This window comes from Symsagittifera roscoffensis, chromosome 2 (assembly GCF_963678635.1).
Source record: "Symsagittifera roscoffensis chromosome 2, txSymRosc1.1, whole genome shotgun sequence".
NCBI classification, from domain to species: Eukaryota; Metazoa; Xenacoelomorpha; order Acoela; family Convolutidae; genus Symsagittifera; species Symsagittifera roscoffensis.
This window is the reverse complement of record NC_087063.1, coordinates 20,229,921-20,250,268: the sequence shown is the minus strand read 5'-3', so window position 1 is coordinate 20,250,268 and position 20,348 is coordinate 20,229,921. Positions and strand designations below refer to the sequence as shown.

At 35.1% G+C, this 20,348-nt stretch overlaps 1 protein-coding gene across 1 annotated transcript; it reads left to right on the top strand.

Annotated features, from left to right (window-relative positions):
• The first annotated feature begins 7,839 nt into the window (after positions 1 to 7,839).
• LOC134840322 (cysteine--tRNA ligase, cytoplasmic-like) lies at positions 7,840 to 10,884 on the top strand. Its single transcript, XM_063856083.1, has 2 exons — positions 7,840 to 9,635; positions 10,296 to 10,884. The coding sequence occupies exons 1-2, from the start codon at positions 7,841 to 7,843 to the stop codon at positions 10,634 to 10,636; spliced, it is 2,136 nt and encodes a 711-aa protein (XP_063712153.1). The 5' UTR covers position 7,840; the 3' UTR covers positions 10,637 to 10,884.
• The last annotated feature ends 9,464 nt before the right edge of the window (positions 10,885 to 20,348 follow it).

Below are 20,348 nucleotides of genomic sequence, written 5' to 3'. Positions count from 1 at the left end.
TCTGACTTTTAGTACTCAATTCTTTCTTGCTTGCGAGATATGGCGTTTCTTCAATAATTTCAAAATTACAAAAAGAAATTAGAAATTGAATTTCTTATCCTTATGGTGGGATGCTGTCAGGAAACAATATAAGGTAGCAAATCTGAATCTAATTATATATGATCAAATCATTTCGGTTTTCGAGATATGCCGTTTTTATGAAAAATAAACCTCTGATGAGCCTAGTTTATTTTCACGGTTGCGTTAAAAATTGCTGGTTTGGTGCATATTTTTGTCATGCGCTAGTACTAAGTAAATGTTTTTTTTGGACTTTTCAATGATGATAAAGATGAGATGTAGATTCATCTGTTAAAATGAAAATAGATTTTCACGCCTGTGTGAAGTGATGAAATATGTTAATAGTTGCTAAGTTTTGTTTGGAAAAACCGTGCTAAAATATTCAATTTGTTCTCTTTCTGATCTTAGTAATTGAGAACTTATGCAAAAGATCAGCTCGGTTAGCCAGCAAAGCTGCTTCAAATTATAAATATATGATTTTGAGGTAAGTTCAATTAAATGATTGTTGTTCTAAAAAGCGAAATAACAGTGTAGACTATTTTAAAACTATGGATACTCCTCCCAAATCGCTTCAGGCAAAAAATATTTTGTTCTGGATTTTTTTTGGTAGAATACTTTCTAGAATTGTTCATTTTGACAGTTATGTTAGTTTGTGCGAGTAACCGCAAAAGTTAGGCTCGATAAGCCTGCAAATCTGCTTGAACATATTCTGAGTTTGATTTTGGATCAACTGTACAATACCTCCCTCCTCCCCCCCCCCCCCCCAAGTAACCTACGGTAGAATCTCCCGCTAGCCATGTATAAGTTTCGTATAAAATATTCATTTCAAACAAAAGCGCAGAATGGCTTGTTTATTTTCAACATGAATACCTATTCAAAAATTCAACATGAATACCTATTTATACTGTTAATTAACCAAAATGTTAATCATAGTTATTTTGAATTAATATTTTTGATTAATTGGATCAATTTATTTTTACTTTCTATTCAATTTTTTTGCCTTCTTTAATGCCCTCTATTTGCCTTCTTTAATGCAATCTATTTGTTTCTTCGAAATTCAAAAGTTTTTTTTTTAGTTTTACTTTTCTTGCGTTCATTGCTCTTCTCGCACAGTCAGTTGGTTATGTTTTAAGAGAAATTGTAATTTTTCAAGTTCAAAATGGTTTGTTATTTACAGAAGGAGCAGCTATTTATTTTTGTGAAGTTGCAACATGTGTAATATTGGAAAGTCTAGCTATTTGCATTTTTTATCCGGTTGTTGTTTTGTTTTGTTCCTCGAGGCATGGTTTTTTTTATTAGTTTTCATAATCTGTTTTTTGTTTTGTGCTGTGATAGATAACGCTAGCGAACAGCCAGTGTTTTAGTACGAATCTTCTTTTTTTCTAAGCTAACTCGCAAATACGAAATTATAGTGTTCATTTGTGTGCCTTTTTGCTATAATCACGCTCTGTAGCATAGAAAATTCATAACATCTGTTCTCGACTTTATTTGTGGCTAGTGCTTGTGATGGAGTAAGCGTCCGAGGATGAGTGGTTAGTTAGGTTGGAGTCTGAGACGTCGATGAATTTTTTTACTGTGAGCTTTTTTTGACTTCTTCTTATAGCACTTTTTAGAACTTTTTTAGAGCTGCTTTTTGTAGTGTTCTCGCTAGTCTCTCTGCGAAGCACAGCTTCGCCTCTGTGTAAATGGTAGGAAATTATTGGGCCAGTTTTTTACGCGTGCGATTAGCAAGCGTTTTTTATCTATCTATACATTATTTAATCGGCGTATCACTTGAAACATGTTTAATAAGTGCCTATGTTGACATGTTTAAGCTTTTTCAACGTATTTTTTGCATGTTTAACGAAACGTTTTTTGCACGTTTAAGCTATATCGTATATTGTAATGCTTAAGAAATTTTTCCTTTGGCCTATGTTTGAGAATTAAAAAGGCCAAAACATTGCAAGGGTTGAAATGTTAACTCAAGTCGACGTTTTAAAAGATTTTGGAGCGCGACTGCAAAGCTATATTCGCAATGAAAACCATCAAAATTTTTGTATAACCTTAGATTTATTTAATTATTAAGTTCTCAGCCCTATTAAAAGGTGCTGTCAGTGTACACTCAAATCTATCGTCCAAATACAACCTTTTGGTTTTTGAGTTATGATTTTTAATTTTTTTTCACAAAACATTGATATGAAAAAAGTAGCCGAACTTGAAATTCTCAACCCTGTTGTGGGTTGCTGCCAGGGTACACTCAGCAGTTGCAAATCTGGCGTCCAAGTTTGACTGCTCAAATAATTTTGGTTTCCGAGATATGTTTTTTATGTTTTTTTTTTTCGAAAAACTTTGTAAAAAATATTTCTAACTTGAGTTTCTCAGCCTTATACTGGGGTGCTGTTAGTTTACACTCATGCTTTAAAAACCTGGATTCTAAATATGACTCTTCATATATTTTTTTTGGTTTTCCAGATCTGGCATTTTCATGATTTTTTCATTTTTTTAAATTTAGATATAAAAAATTAAGCGAACTTGAAATTCTCAACTCTATAGTAAATTATTGTCGAGGTACATTCAGAGGTTGCAGAGCTGGTGTTCAGTTATGATGTCTCAGCTCTTTTTGATTATAGTGATTTTTTATGATTTGATTTTTTTTTCGAAAAACTAGATATATAAAAAATTAACAATCTTTGAAATTCTCAATCCCATAATGTTGTGCTGTCAGAATAAACTTAGGGGTTGCAGTTTTTCTCTCCAATTTTGAATGCTTGAATACTTTTGGCTTCCAAGATGCGGAGTTTTTAATGGTCGTTAAAAAAGTTAGAAAAATTCAGATTTGAAAAAACTAACAGAACTTCAAATTATCAACCATAAGGCGGGGTCCTTTCAGTTACACAATTGCGTTGCAAGCCTGCCATCTAAACATGACTGATCAAATCATTGTGTATTTCAACATTACGTGTTTTATGATTGTTTCAATTTTCTCACAAAATTTGAATTAAAAAAAATCTAACCAACGTATCTCGAATTTCTCAACCCTAATGGTGGGGATTTGTCAGGGTTCTTTCAGGGGGCACTGTCAGGTTAAAAATAATCTCGGATTTGACTTTAACTGCTCAATTTCTTTTGTTTGTCAGATATGGCGTTTCTTCAATACTTTTCAAAAAACAAGTAATAAAATGAAATACTTAACGTATGGTGGGGTTCTGCAAGGTCAAACTCTGTTGTTCAGTAAAAATACAGAGTAGCAAAACTGTTCTTTATTTATATCTGCTCAAATCATTTTCGTTTTCGAGATTTGGCGTTCTTTATGATTTTCTTTTTTTTCAAAATAAAATAAGATATAAAAACTAACCGAGCTGAAAATTCTCAACCCTATTTGAAATTCAGGTGTTTCAAAGCTGGCGTTCAAATATGGCTGCTCAAATGTTTTTGGTTTTCGTAATATGGCGTTCTTTTTTTGAAAAAATATGATATAAAAGCTAACCGAGCTTGAAATTTTCAACCCTATTGTGAGTTGCTGTGAGGTTGAAATTCAGGTTTTTCAAAGCTGGCGTTCAAATATGGCTGCTCAATTGTTTTTGGTTTTCGTATTTTCGTAATATGGCGTTTTTTTTTAAATAAGATATAAAAACTAACCGAGCTTGAAATTCTCAACCCTATTGTGGGTTGCTGTGAGGTTGAAATTCAGTTGTTTCAAAGCTGGCGTTCAAATGTGGCTGCTCAAATGTTTTTGGTTTTCGTAATATGGCGGTTTTTTTTAAACTTTTTTCAAAAAAAAATCAGATTAGAAAAAACCAAGCGCACTTGGTATTCTCAACCCTTTTTTGGCATTCTCAGGGCAAACTTCTCCGGTTTGGGCTGCTCAAAGCTTAACGGTTTTCTTGACATGGCCTTTTATATGGTTTCATTTTTTTGTTCAAAAAATTTAGACATAAAAAAAAACTTTAACTTAACTTCAATTTCTCAACCCTAAGGCGGGGTCTTGTCAGTTACACATTTGCATATCGTGTAACATTTGTTACACTTGTGTAACATTTGTTTTACATAACGTTTTTTTTCTTTCTTTTTTCAAAAAAAATCAGTTTAGTAAAAACCAAGCGCACTTGGTATTCTCAATCCTTTTTTGGTGTTCTCAGGGCAAACTTCTCCGGTTTGGGCTGCTCAAAGCTTTACGGTTTTCTTGACATGGCCTTTTATATGGTTTCATTTTTTTGTTCAAAAAATTTAGACATAAAAAAAAACTTTAACTTAACTTCAATTTCTCAACCCTAAGGCGGTGTCTTGTCAGTTACACATTTGCTTAGCAAATATGCCCTCTAATTATTTTTGATCAAATCTTTGTGGTTTCCTTTATGTGGCAATTTTTATGATTTTTTCAATGTTTTTCAAAAAACTTGAATTAAATAAATAACCAATCTTGAAATTCTCAACCCCAATGGCGCGGTTTTGTCAGGGTACATCCAGGGGTTACTGTCAGGATGCAAATATTTTCGGCTCTGACTTTTAGTACTCAATTCTTTCTTGCTTGCGAGATATGGCGTTTCTTCAATAATTTCAAAATTACAAAAAGAAATTAGAAATTGAATTTCTTATCCTTATGGTGGGATGCTGTCAGGAAACAATATAAGGTAGCAAATCTGAATCTAATTATATATGATCAAATCATTTCGGTTTTCGAGATATGCCGTTTTTATGAAAAATAAACCTCTGATGAGCCTAGTTTATTTTCACGGTTGCGTTAAAAATTGCTGGTTTGGTGCATATTTTTGTCATGCGCTAGTACTAAGTAAATGTTTTTTTTGGACTTTTCAATGATGATAAAGATGAGATGTAGATTCATCTGTTAAAATGAAAATAGATTTTCACGCCTGTGTGAAGTGATGAAATATGTTAATAGTTGCTAAGTTTTGTTTGGAAAAACCGTGCTAAAATATTCAATTTGTTCTCTTTCTGATCTTAGTAATTGAGAACTTATGCAAAAGATCAGCTCGGTTAGCCAGCAAAGCTGCTTCAAATTATAAATATATGATTTTGAGGTAAGTTCAATTAAATGATTGTTGTTCTAAAAAGCGAAATAACAGTGTAGACTATTTTAAAACTATGGATACTCCTCCCAAATCGCTTCAGGCAGAAAATATTTTGTTCTGGATTTTTTTTGGTAGAATACTTTCTAGAATTGTTCATTTTGACAGTTATGTTAGTTTGTGCGAGTAACCGCAAAAGTTAGGCTCGATAAGCCTGCAAATCTGCTTGAACATATTCTGAGTTTGATTTTGGATCAACTGTACAATACCTCCCTCCTCCTCCCCCCCCCCCCCAAGTAACCTACGGTAGAATCTCCCGCTAGCCATGTATAAGTTTCGTATAAAATATTCATTTCAAACAAAAGCGCAGAATGGCTTGTTTATTTTCAACATGAATACCTATTCAAAAATTCAACATGAATACCTATTTATACTGTTAATTAACCAAAATGTTAATCATAGTTATTTTGAATTAATATTTTTGATTAATTGGATCAATTTATTTTTACTTTCTATTCAATTTTTTTGCCTTCTTTAATGCCCTCTATTTGCCTTCTTTAATGCAATCTATTTGTTTCTTCGAAATTCAAAAGTTTTTTTTTTTAGTTTTACTTTTCTTGCGTTCATTGCTCTTCTCGCACAGTCAGTTGGTTATGTTTTAAGAGAAATTGTAATTTTTCAAGTTCAAAATGGTTTGTTATTTACAGAAGGAGCAGCTATTTATTTTTGTGAAGTTGCAACATGTGTAATATTGGAAAGTCTAGCTATTTGCATTTTTTATCCGGTTGTTGTTTTGTTTTGTTCCTCGAGGCATGGTTTTTTTTATTAGTTTTCATAATCTGTTTTTTGTTTTGTGCTGTGATAGATTTTTGATTGAGCATTAATTGGGGTTTTAGCTCCACTTGCAACTTCAATTTTGATAATTTTTTGCTCGGACCATTGAAAATGGGGAGGAACTTTAGTCAATTTATATTTGCATAAAATCTAGAATCTTCTTTGTCTTCATTTTCTAAATTGTAAGTTTTTTAAAAAATTTTCAAGGTTTTTCAAAATGACTCTTGCATTTTTCAGGAACCTTGAATTATTCTCTTTGCATTAACTTCGAACTTTTATGACTTATAAACCGCAGTTGTCATAAGTTATGGTATTCTTATCTAGATGTTGCGGTTCGTTTAATGATTTTTTGTCAGACTATTTTTAACTCTTGCAATTTTTCACTCTTTTTACCGATTTCGTTCTTGAAAATAGCGTAATAGCTTCTTAATCTATTCATGCGTGGTGCCCATTTACCATCACGCAAAATTTCAGCGACTAATAATAATAATATAACAACTAATAAACGATAATAATTGGTTCATTTTATCAACACTTACATCGACACAACTTATCATTTTTCAGCAGGTTTGTGTATTCGGATAGTACTGAGTAGGTTCGAAATAAAATTGCAGAGATTCTTAAGTTTGGATTCAATTAAAATTAAAATATTTTTTTTTCGGCTTCAGATTATTAGACACGTTTTGTATAGGTCCCAGGCCCTCCCGAAATACTAAACTGATCCCATATAGTTTTTAGAAGTTTTGGAATGTTTTGATGAAAAATTGCGTTTGTACGACATTCCTCTTAAAAATTTCTGTGGATTCCGCGTAAGCATAAAATAACGTGCAAATTTTTGATGCCCAAATATATTCTGAATTTACTCATAAAAAATTTGCACGAATTCCGACGTCCTAGCTGCATCGAAAAAGATGTTTCTCTAGAAATCGGGGCTGTCCTGGGATGTCACACTATCATCTACCCCTTACTTAGCTGAAAAAAGTCAAATTCTGGTGAATTCATAGATTCGATTTTGGATATACGAATATTTTTCAGTTAAAGAAAAAGAATATTTTTCTCCGGTCAATCACATGCAAATATATAATAATTATTGTTTAAAGTTTGAACAAGAATATTCCAAATTACTTTTGATGCATCTGCAATAGTTTGCAACAAAAATACGAGTAATTTCTCAAAAAAGAAATTGAAAGTTTTCTTGAAGAATGTTTTCTTGATTAACGTTTTACCCTTCAGGCAGGCAACGCTTTAATAGACATTTGTTTTCAACCCCACAGCTATTTGTGAAACGGTACCGTGTGAAATATCTTAATTTTAAGCCCAGTGCATCAATATTTCAAGGTATAATAAGTTCCATGAAAAATGATAAATTAAAAAGTCGAAATTGATGTGAATAAAAAACCAAAGCGCAAATATTCCATCACTGTTTTCGAAAGTAATAAATAATAATAATTGTAGTTCCTGCGAATCGCAGAGGAGCTATCAGTAGGCCTTAACAGTCCTGTCGAGGGTAGTCAGTCCATTTGTATTATCTCCCCACATTCCAGACAGTGTTATTTTTGCTGAGCGAAGCTGTTTTTTGCGACTCAAGGCCGTTTTTTTGCGTCTAGAACTTTTACGTGGTACCACTATTGCAGCCATATTTGGTCAGGTTGTGGCAGACCTGAAGCTGGAGGTCAAGTGAGAGCTTGTCCTCAAACACTATCATTGCCATGGCATGGGATCGAATACACGATCTGACGATTTCAAAGTGAACGCCTTACCACTGTGCTAAGTGCCTCAAAGTCAGAGCAATACAAGTATTCTAGGTGTAGCACATTTTCGTTTATCTTAAGCTTGAAAGTTTTTGTATTGATTTGGGAAATAGCTGTATGTTATGCTTTTTGTTCATAAAATATACATTGATAACTTCTTCAATTTGAAATATTTCCTGATCTTCAGATAAAATGGCGACTTTCGAGTGGAGCCCTGAGCCCTTTAAATCACCACCTGAACTTAAAGTATACAACAGCTTCACAAAGAAGAAGGACAAATTCGTGCCTCTGAATGGAAAAAGTGTCACGTGGTACTGCTGTGGACCCACAGTCTATGACTCATCGCATATGGGCCACGCGAGGGCGTACATAACATTTGATATTATCAAACGTATTCTCCGTGACTATTTCTCATATGATGTACTTGCTGTTATGAATATAACTGATATTGATGACAAAATAATACAGAGAGCTAGACAAAGGTACTTGCTGGATAAATACAAAAACTATTCACATTCGATAGACAAAGTGAGAACTGACATAGAAAAGTGTAAAGTAGAATTGACCTCAAAGTTGGCAGCAGAAAAAGATGCTGATAAACTTTTCACATTAAATAACGTCAAAACACAACTCGATTCTGTTAACTTTGAAAAAGATGAAATCGAAACTCTGATAGAAAAATCAAAAGATGCTTTGATGGAACTTTTGGACCATGAGTTTGGTCATGAAGTTAATGACAAAGCAGTTTTCGAGGAGCTTCCCAGATTTTACGAGCGAGATTATTTTGATGACATGAAAAACCTTGGAATCGAATCACCTGATATTTTGACCCGTGTGACCGAATACGTGCCTGAAATTGTAACATTTGTTGAAAAATTGATTGAAAAAGGAGTGGCATATGAGTCAAATAATAGTGTTTATTTCGACGTGGATAAATTTACATCAACATCTGGCCATTATTACGCCAAACTAGTTCCCGAGGCGCTTGGAGACGAGGCGAAGCTGCGCGAAGGGGAAGGTGGTTTGAGTGTTGCGGAAAACCAATCGCAAGAGAAACGGTCACCAAGGGATTTCGCTCTTTGGAAGAAATCTAAATCAGGGGAACCGTTTTGGGACTCACCTTGGGGCCAAGGAAGACCTGGTTGGCATATAGAATGTAGTGTAATGGCTAGTGATGTACTAGGGCAGAGTATAGATATACACGGCGGAGGTGTAGACTTGAAGTTCCCGCATCACGACAACGAAATCGCACAAGCCGAGGCGTATTTTGGAAACAACGATTGGATCCGATATTTCTTGCACTCTGGACATCTTAATATCGAGGGGCGCAAAATGTCGAAGTCTTTGAAGAATTTCACGTCAATTAAATCTGCTCTGGAAACTTACTCTTCTACTCAAATCAGAATTCTGTTTTTGTTACACGAATGGTCATCGACTTTGGATTACAGCTATGAGACTATGAAGGAGGCGCTTAGCTTTGAAAAGTATTTATCCGAGTTCTTCTTAGTGGTCAAAGACAAATTGCGGTCTGACCCCGAAGCCAATAAGCTTAGAAAAGTCACTGAAGATGAAAAGTCGCTTTTCAAAGAGCTCGTGCAAGCTAAAAGCGAGATTCATGCTCATTTGTGCGATTCGTTCAACACGCCGAGAGTAATGTTGACCATGAAGAATTTAGTCTCCTCTATCAATTCGTATATTCAGTCTATGGGAAATGCGGAACCAAATTTTGCCTTATTAAGAGCGGTCGCTACTTACATAACTCATCTGTTGACGGTGTTTGGCGTGATTGATAAGAAGTCGCCAATTGGGTTTTCGGGGGGCCCTGGTGAAGCGGGAGATGGGGAGAAGTTGTTGCTGCCATTTTTGGACATGTTCGCCGACTTCAGAGAAGAAGCAAGGCAGTGTGCGTTCACTCTGCTGAAGTCATGTGACTTGTTGCGAGATGAAGTTCTACCTGACCAGGGCGTGAGGCTGGAAGACAAGCAAGGTTGCTTTTTAAGTTTCGAATCATCGTGGAGGCATTGAAGCCTCTGAATTTAATATGTAGTTGGTTTATTATTTCGTTCCGATCACTGAAGGCGGCGAGGAACTTAGTTTCAGGCTTTTTTCCTCGCAAAGATCAACTACCATAAAAAAAACGTCGCGTTGGTTGGAATGAAGTTTCTTATCGAAGCCTTTTCATTTTAGTTCGAAGTGCAATTTCAGTCACTGTACTGTGACGCCATGATACTTCCGCGAATAAAAGTTAATTGTTGTTCAGTATTTTACATTCAAGTAATAACACCAAGAAGACATTTTAACACATTTTTGAAAAGAGGATAGCTGGCGAGTTTTTTTTAAATTAGATGTTTCAAAAAATGTTCTTGGTTGGATAAACGTGATTGTTTGATTGTTTCAAATTTTTAATATATTTTACGTGAATTAATTTGTGCTGGAAATATGGACACGAAGTAATGCCAATTTGATTTAACTTATTACTTTTGCGAGAGCAAGTGTCTTGCTATCGGGAACTAGACTTTTTCCGGTTAACAACTTTTAAATGTCATAGTTGCTTTTCTTACTTGCTTTGTTTTTACACTAGCTCCAGCATAGTGTATTATTAAGAACCTTCTGTGTTTCAAACCTCTGTGTAATATTTGTGTTAAAGGTCAAAAGTCTGTGATCAAATACGTTGGCAAGGAAGCAATCGAACGTGAAAGGAGGCAAATGGAAGAACTGAAGGAACGAAAGCTACAAGAAAAAGAGAATTTGAAGAAGCGTCAACAGGAACAGAATGCACAGTACAAAGTAGACCCGAAAGATATGTTCAAAGGCGACACCGACAAGTACTCGGCGTTTGACGACAAGGGAATTCCGACTCACTTGGGAGATGGGTCTGAGGTCAAGGAGAGCCAGAAGAAAAAGCTGATTAAACAGTACGAACAGCAGAAACAGAAGTACGATAAGTATATGAAAGATGAACGAGCCAAAGGGGCTTCCACCAGTTGACACAGAGTGAATTGATAAAAAATATAATTATGTAAATTATTGCTAGTACAATTTGTAAAATGCTTTGGCTATTATGGTAGCTAATGAAATTAAAAGTGGTGTTTGAATGCTATTGTTCAACAAAGAACTGTTATTGAGGCTGTGCTTACAAATTTGAAAGTTTGGAACCTTCATATTGTTACCCTAAAACAGTGTTTTGTCGCACTGAAGTTAAGATATATCCATTTGACAAAATATTTTGGACATCTGTTTTGAATATTTTTCTACAGGATTTTGTCTATACAATTTTTACTGTAAACAACTTTCCGTACAAATCTGAGAAAACTTCATTACTTTGTGATGGGACCGGAAGATCTTTCAAGCCCCTTATCTCTTGGTCTAGAGCTGAAGCACGCACCGTGGAAGATATAGTAGTTCGAGTCCCGGTTGGACTTTGGTTTTCTTCGGTGTCAGTCTATCGTTTCTCATTATTTCATTATCAGGCCAAACTGTTTTTTTTTTGGAATTATAAGCGGATTCCGTTACAAAAGACGCTCTTTTTGACCTTCCTTTGTTTTTTCGTTTTCTTTGATCGTTCCGACAAAATTTTAACATGCTTAAAGACTTGTCTCTGGGTTCCAGAGACATACACTGACTGAATTGCGCGCCAACCAGTGCACAATTTGACCTCGTAATGTTGTTGTCTGCTTACTTTCGGTTCTTCTTCCTTTTTCCTCCACCTCGCACGAGCATTATTTTTATGGTGTAATGACTGGTTTTACTATACTAAGTATGTAGACCAATTATGTTTGCCTTGGCCTAATTAGTTCGTATGTTAGTTCCTAATTAGACCAATTATGTTTGCCTTGGCCTAATTAGTTCGTATGTTAGTTCCTAATTAGACCAATTATGTTTACCTTGGCCTAATAAGTTCGCAATTAAATTGTTGGAAATAAAAGTTTTTTGAAATTGCGTGTTTCTAGTTTTATTTTTAGTTATTTTAGGTTTGAGCAATTTATTTATCAGTTCAAATCGATGGTTTAACGTATTATTTTAATATCTAAAAAATTCAAAAAAAACTTGATACCTTTCCAGAAATTTTTCTGCAATTTCGACTCCATTTTTGTCTTTGTAGGAATGTGGCGGCAAGTTTTTGGTTGAATTTTTGAAAAAAAAAAACTTTTTATTTCCTTTACTGGCGTTTTTTTAATTAATCTTTCTTTGATGCAATTCAGCTCTCTTACCGTTGCATAAAAATTTCATTTTTGAAGAGTTCTGACGTGAAATTTAACATGGAAACTTGTCAGACTTTGTATAAAAGATTCTTTTTCTCGTAAATTTTTATCAGCTTCTTTTTCGTTTAATTACTTTGGTCGAAACTTTTGTAATTTTTGGTTGTGCGACCAGCTGTATTTTTTACGCTTGCGATTTGGAAGAGTTAGCACATCGGAATAAAAGTTTTTGGGGGCTAACAATTTATTCGGTCTGTTTGGATGTAACGGGTCAAAGGTTAAGTGTTCGATATTGGCCAGAAGCTGATTGTTTTTTGTTTTGTTTTCATTGCTTTATAGCATAAAATGTTCATAACGGTAGCCGTTTTATTTGATGCTCTAAAAACCGAATTTTGTGCTTATTAAAGTAGATATTGTAAGCGAGTGCAATTAAGTCATGCTCAGAAAATAGGACGAAAAGTTTTAGCACATCACGAGCGAGTAACGAGTGTCCGCCGGTGACCGGCTGGTTAGGAATTGTCCACCCGACCGGCTTGCCGCCGGTTCTCCCAGCTGGTCAATCGTCGGTCGACCCGACCGGTTTCCATCCATGATGGAATGATGCAGTTTCAAAGATAATTTTTGCATATTTTGGCTAAAGCATTTGTAGACGTTATTGTATCTCAAATGATGCGAAACTTTTTCAAGATTGCCTGAATCTCTGCTAAGTTTTGATCAGAAAGATAATTGGCATCGAAGAAGTAGTTCAATTTATACTTGTCTGGGAACGATGCTTCGGAGGAGAGGTTAAATTAAGTTCAAGTTGAGTACCTCAGGGCTCTATATCGGATGTAAGGAAATTGTTTTATAGATAATGCTTACTGAGCAGTTATCACCAAATAAGATGAAAAAATGTTTCTACGGAAACTAAATTTCCTGAAAATATATTAATTCAACGAGGCTGACCGTGTGAGCATATTGTTGTTTGATTTAATTTCTTTTATTGATCACTTTGACTAGGCATCAATATAAAAATCGGTCTCAGAGTAGTTATTGATAATCTCTTTTTTTGTCTTATTCCAGACCAATAATGTAATATCAATGATTAAGTATTGCATCAAAACATGCCTGTCAATCGTGTTGATTGTCGGCGTGTTTCCTGGTATCACAAATTCTCGTCGCTCTTCTGGTCTGTCTGAAGCTGAAGACGATGAGTCATCTGTCCTGTATTCATCTGAAGAGAAACAGATTCAGTATACGGACGAAGTGGTGGTCCAGTGCAAGGGAGGGCTAAAAGAGGCCCACCAGATTGCTAGTGAACATGACCTAATTTATATTTCGAAGGTAATTTATTTCTTTCTTTCTTGATCTTTGAACTAAACAGCGTGCTTGAGAAGCATTTTCATTCAATGCTGTTTTTTGCTCATGAATTTCTTGTGATTTTTTCGAGAACTCGAAATGGGATTTAGTTTCTCAAACTCAGTTTGAAAGATAGCACATTCCTATGACTAATATATGGTGGACTACTAATGAAAGGATAGATTTTGAGAGCATAGAATTTTGAAACAATGAATTTCTTTTAACAGATTGAATGGCGGAAAAGGTATTTGAGAGAATACGTTGTGCTCGAGCAAATTTTGTAATTTCATATATTAGAATCAATTCATCTATAGGTTGCTTCCGAGAAATCTGTTTTCAAATCAGCTAGATCTTTATTCAGATACGGCTCTAGAAATTGAAATTAATTCAACTTTGTAAATTCGAATCTTAAGATTCATTCAAATTCAAAACTGTAATTGAACAGTGAAATTGGTGAAATTGGAAAGATAGTTTTATTGAAAAGTTTTTTTTTCGTTTTCGCACTTTTTTGTTTTGATTATAATCACTCTTGACATGAATATTTTGTGAGTGTTTGTTGTTTTTTGTATGTTAATCTGTTGCAGGTGCTGGATGATCACTACTTGTTGCAAGTGCCCCACAGACATCGAAGAGATCTGAGTGACTCTTCAGTCCCCGATCTGCACTCCGCTCTACACTCTAACTCGAAGGTATGAACGAAGTTCACTATTATTCCAGGAACCAGATACTGACAGTTTATTAACGTTTTTGCATGATCGCCACTCGATGTCAATAAGGAATTAATTTTGGTGTCCCATAGGGATCATTATGAGGCCCACGTCTATTCATCTTTTATATAAATGATATTGAAAAAAGCAACAGTTCTCAAAACATTAGTAACATGTTACTCTATGCGGATGATACAGTTGTATAAACAACCTCTTCATTGAATAGTCTAAGCAGATCACCAAGAAGTCTTAGACGAAACTAATTTTGGGTTAGCAAGCAATAAACTAACACTCAACACAGAAACAAAACTATGCTTTATGGTGAAAAATTCAGCTGTTAAACTCTCTACAGATACATTAAATGGCGTAAAAATGAAAAAACTCAAAAGCTTCAAATATCTTGGAATAGTTATTCATGAAAAATTAAAGTTCGAAAACTACATAACTTCTTCAGAAAAAGACAGTACTGTGGGCTTTTTATAGACTGAGAAAGATTTTGAACAAAAACAGCTTCTTTTGGCCTATAAATAAAACCTTTACAATATGGAGTCCTCGTAGAAAATGGAGTCCTCGTATGGAGTACGCATCAACTAATAAAACACAATTTGAACACCTAGAAAGGCTGTGAATTGTCCGATAAAATCAATTACATCTCATAATGCGTTTCATAATTTGAATCAAGCAAACACAAAACAACAATATAAATTTTTTTTCAATTAAAGAAATACATACTTATGAACTGCTAAAAGTTTTCTGCAAAAGAATACGGAGTGAATGCCAATCCAAATTTTTACAAAAAATGATTATTAAAGAAATGCAACAAAAAGTTTCAACTAAAAGAAATATAGCGAGAGTTGTCGCAATACACTCAAAGCTTGCATTAAAGCACTCGATTGCTGCTAGAACTCCTCGGCAGCTTGCTTCTTTTGTTCCCTAAGTTTACAGAAATTATAAAAACTTTCAATTACCAGGAACTAAACAACGTCAATCATTAGTTTTTAGATAACTATTTTCAAGCTAATAGTGACCTGATAAATAAGCTTTTTTTTAGTTTAACTATAATAAATCTGATTTTGCCGCCTCTATTGTTTTGCGACAACATCAGTTAAGAAGTTTTTTATTCTGGTGAACCCTCAACTTCCATTTCTACCAAACGGTAAGGTTTTCCCGCTGCCATCTTTTGTGGGCGAGTTGAGCTCTCATCCCAAGTTTTTTTCCCCCTAACTACAAGGTATCTAAAAAACCGTTTTTGGTTCTCGCTCTGAGACCCTGAAAACATGCTTAGTTTAGTTTTATGGCGCTCTCTCAAGAGACGTTTTTGTAAAAGAATTCTTCATTTGTAATTTGGAAACAATTTATTATAGCGCTTTTTAAGTTCCGTTATAGACTTTAGGGAATGAAATGCGTGCAAATAGAGTTTTCTACCTTTGGACGAGCATTTTTTGGTTTATTAACATCCGTCAGATTCGTCGAGCAAAAAGAATCTAAATTTAAATATAATGTTCGTAAGCGTTTAATTAAAATAATGTGCGTCAGTCGTCGTCTGCGTTTGACTCAACCAGCAGAATGAGTTGGGTATCTTTAGGTGCTAGGTCACTGATTCAGGCAGCAGAATGAGTTGGGTATCTTTAGGTGCTATGGTTTGAACAGCAGTATTCTCTGAGTCGGCAGAAACGAGACAACAACGACGAAGATCTCCACTTGACTTCCTCGGCCACAATAGTTGCCGATGCTAGACTTGCACATCAGCATGAGAGTGCATCGTTGCATATCAGCACAAACAAAACAGAGAGGCAAGAAAGCAATAATGCATTAGCTGTGAAGCGCAAGATGGAAACTTTCTCGGTTCCAAATGACCCTTTGTGGGGTTCTCAATGGTATCTGGTAAGCATCGCAATTACATGTCAATTGAGCTAATGCGTTGTTGTTGGGCCAACAGAAGTATGATATAAATATAATCACGATCTGGCATTCCTTTAACCTATTCAAGTATGTGCGCTGTAACTATGGTGGTTTCTAGCACAATTACGCTAAAATATCTGAATTAAAAATTTATAGCTTTGACCCGCGTCAGATGGGAAGAGTCAAAAGTACATAATCAATCGAAACATGAGATGTCAGTTTCTGTAAAAGCTTGTGGTTCGAAGCCGGCCGGGACCCGTTTCTTTTGCTTGTAACTGCAAAAGCGTGTGGATCGAAGCCGGCCGGGACCCGTTTCTTTTGCTTGTAACTGCAAAAGCGTGTGGATCGAAGCCGGCCGGGACCCGTTTCTTTTGCTAACTGGAGCTTTTGTGCTTTTCGGACTATTGCCCTGTGTTTAATTTTGTAGACTTAATTCACGTAGACTGTTTTTTTTATGGCTCGGCTTTATACCAAGTTGCTGTAACCCCGATGCTTGAGTCGACAAAGCGCGTAAGTTCGGTTCCTGTAGAGACCCTTTTTTTAACAATTGAAAAGTTGTTTGTCTGCTTATTTGTGTCGGCTGTTCCGCAGAAACGACTTTTTGATTAAAATTCAGCTTCTTTCTAGCATTCTGAAAGCTCCATGTGCTGGTGCTGGTAATTTTGATCCGGGTAATTTTACTGACAAACACAGTTTTTGTAGGATTTCTTTTTTTCATTTTTGATTGTAATCATAGTCATTCTGTTTTGTATCGCAGGTTTTTTACGATTCTCAGCTTAGCCTCCGTGTAAAATATTGACAATACTTTTCTTAGCTGAAAGTTTTTCGTCTCTATGGTTGTCCATTAAGCTCTTGGTTTTTTTCCGAATTCTATAAAGTACATTGCATTCAGTAAAATCATGGCACTTGTAGATAGTATTTGGGCAGTACATGTATTTTCCCATAAGATTTTGCCAAAAATTTTTGCGTTTTCAACTTATTTGATATTGGCTTTAATTCTGTCGGCTTGTTTACCTTATCTTTTGTTTCCTACTTATTTTTGAAATTATTTATGTGATCGATAAGAGTTTGACCCCTTATTTTGGAATGCTCAAAAGCAACCCCACTTGGAATTTTCTTAAAAAAACTCATATAAATTTCAACCGAATTTAAAAAAAAAAACTCCTCTTTGAATGTACTTGAGCTTCTTTTCGGCATGAAGGGATTCTGCTCGGGTTTTTTCGGCTTTGTCTCCGCTTGGTTATTATAAATTCAAATCACCATCAGGCATAGAGGTAACATAACTGCTTGAAACTGCAAAAGTTTGGTTATAACTTCAAATCATTATCAGCTATAGAGGTAACATAACTGCTTAAAACTGCAAAAGCTTGTGGTTCGAAGCCGGCCGGGACCCGTTTTTTTGCAAACTGGAGCTTCTGTGCTTTTTCGGACTATTGACCGTGTGTTTGATTTTGTTGACTTAATTCACGTAGACCGATTTTTTTGAAGGCTCGGCTTTATTCCAAGTTGCTGTAATCCTGATGCTCGAGACGACAAAGCGCGGCAGTTCTGTTCCTGTAGAGACCTGTTTTTTGTCAATTGAAAAGTTTAGATTGTTGTTTGTCTGCTTATTTGTGTCGGCTGTTCCGCAGAAACGACTTTTTGATGAAAATTCAGCTTCTTTCTAGCATTCTGAAAGCTCCATGTACAGTATTAAATGTTGCTGGTAATTTTGATCCGGGCTTTTGTTGCGATTGCTTGAAATTTTACTGACAAACACCGTTTTTGAAGGATTTTTTTTTCATTTTTGATTTTAATCATAATCATTCATTTTTGTATCGCAGGTTGTGCGAAGCGCAACTAAGCCTCCGTGTAAAATATCGATAATACTTTTATTAGCTGATAGTTTTTCGTCTCTATGGTTGTCCCTTAAGCTCTTGTTTTTTCTCCGAACTCTATATAGCACATTGCATTCAGTAAAATCATGGCACTTGTCGATACTATTTGGACAGTACATGAAATATTTCTAATATGATTTTGCCAAATTTTTTTGGTGCGTTGTCAATTTATTTGATATTGGCTTTAACTATGTCGGCTTGTTCAACTAATATTCTGTTTCCTACTAATTTTTGATATTTTTTATGTGATCGATAAGAGTTTGATCCCTAATTTTCGGATGCTCAAAAGCAACCACATTTGAAATTTTCTTTAAAAAACTTAAATAAATTTAAACAGTGTTTTAAGATAATCCTCTTTGAATGTACTTGAGCTTCTTTCCGTCATGAAGGGTTCCTGCTCGGGTTTTTTCGGCCTTGTCTCCGCTTGGTTATTATAAATTCAAATCACCATCACGCATAGAGGTAACATAACTGCTTGAAACGGCAAAAGCTTGCGGTTCGAAGCCGGCTGGGACCCGTCTCTTTTGCAAGCTGGAGCTTTGTGCTTTTTCGAACTATTGCCCGTTTATTTCATTTTGTTGACTAAATTCATGTAGATCGATTTTTTTGAAGGCTCGGCTTTGTTTTAAGTTGCTGTAACCCCGATGCTCGAGACGACAAAGCGCGGCAGTTCTGTTCCTGTAGAGACCTGTTTTTTGTCAATTGAAAAGTTTAGATTGTTGTTTGTCAGCTTATTTGTGTTGGCTGTTCCGCAGAAACGACTTTTTAATGAAAACTCAGCTTCTTTTTAGCATTCTGAAAGTAGGGAAAACTCTTTTGTAGGGAAAACTCATTCGGTAAATTCTTTCAGGCTCAATTTACATGAACCTATTAATCAATTTTTATGGACTATTAAAAAAAGCTATTATTAGGTCGGCTTGTTTACCTATTATTTTGGTTTCCTACTAATTTTCGATATTTTTATGTGATCGATAAGAGTTTGACCCCTAATTTTCGAATGCTCAAAAGCAACCCCACTTGGAATTTTCTTTGAAAAACTTATATAAATTTAAACAGAATTTTAAAAAATACTCCTCTTTGAATGTAATTGAGCTTCTCGCTAATCAAATCGTATACATGTTGTTTCGCAAGTGATGCGAAGCTGATTTTCGCCTCAGTGTCGAAATTTCTTTTCCGAAGATTTTTGTGTTTTGTCTTTCTGGATGAAGAAGTAAGTTCCAAACCAACAAAACTTTTTAAAATTGATTCCAGCACCGTTCCATCACTGACAAGGGACGAGATAAAGAGGACATGAATGTAATAGAGGCATGGCTGATGGGATACAGTGGAAAAGGCGTTATCGTCACCATCATTGATGACGGAGTAGAGGGAAAACACGTGGACTTGGCCAAGATTTTCGTTAGTTGCATCATTTTGAATTTGACACAGTTGTAGTGGAGTTGTCGGAAAATTTGGTGCATTCTCAATGAAATTTTGAAGTTTATTATGAACATATCTCTAAAATGGCAAAATGGATAACTTTTTTTTGTTTAGGACCCAGAAGCAAGTTATGACATCAACGATAACGACAAGGATGCCACGCCAAGATACGATCACTCGAATATCAACAAGTAAGCAGTTGATCTGGTGATATATAGAATTTTTAATTCCAAAAATTGTAAATTATAGAATTTTCAATTCCTAAAATTGTAAATTAAGTTGACATTTCGAATATTTCTAGTTTCCTTTATAGAATTCTTGCATAATTTTTTTTATTTTGCGAACATGGCCTTTGTGTTCAGACACGGTACAAGATGCGCAGGAGAAGTTGCTGCTGCAATTGGTAACAAAAAATGCGTTGTGGGTGTTGCATACAATTCGAAGGTTGGCGGAATCCGCATGTTAGACGGGACAATCACCGACTCAGTTGAAGCCAGATCACTCTCACACAAACCAGAGTACGCTCATATCTACAGTTCTTCCTGGGGTCCAGACGATGACGGAAAAACTGTGGATGGACCCAAGTCATTGGCACTGAAGGCCTTTTCAGACGGGGTACAAAAGGTGAGTTCCAACTTATCAAGAGTCAATGAACTTAGTGAATACTCTCTTATAGGTCTTGGTATTTTTTTTTCAGGAAAGTCTTAAAATTTGTTCACGCTCACTTTTGATTTTTAGCGGTTCAGCTTTCCGAGCGAAATAAAAAATTTACCTATTCATCCACTTTCTCAAATTGGGTTATTTTTTATCAAAAATAAATAAATTGTTCTTGAAATTGCCATAGCTTTAAGGTCACATTTTTTTTCTTTCTAATGGGAATTTCGAAATTGAAGATTCGGTCATTCGAAATTGGAAGTTTTTTCGACACAACTCAGTATCTTTTATCTACTTCTTAAGTTAACGTCTCTTAAGTGTATATTTTTCGGTAAAATATTGAAACCACCAGACCGAACTCATCAGAGCAAATAGTGCTGTTGTCAAACCTCTAACTTAATATTCCGGCTTACTATTTCATGAAACTAAAAAAATGCTGTTTGAAAAAGATAGTGTTCGACTTTTCGAGAATAATTAACAATAATTGACTACAGCTGCTTGTGTTCGGATGGGATACACTTTTCATTAGCGATTCATTAAGATACTTTTTTATAATGATTATGTCAAAATTTTAATGAAGTTTTAATTTTTGCATTGTGCTTAG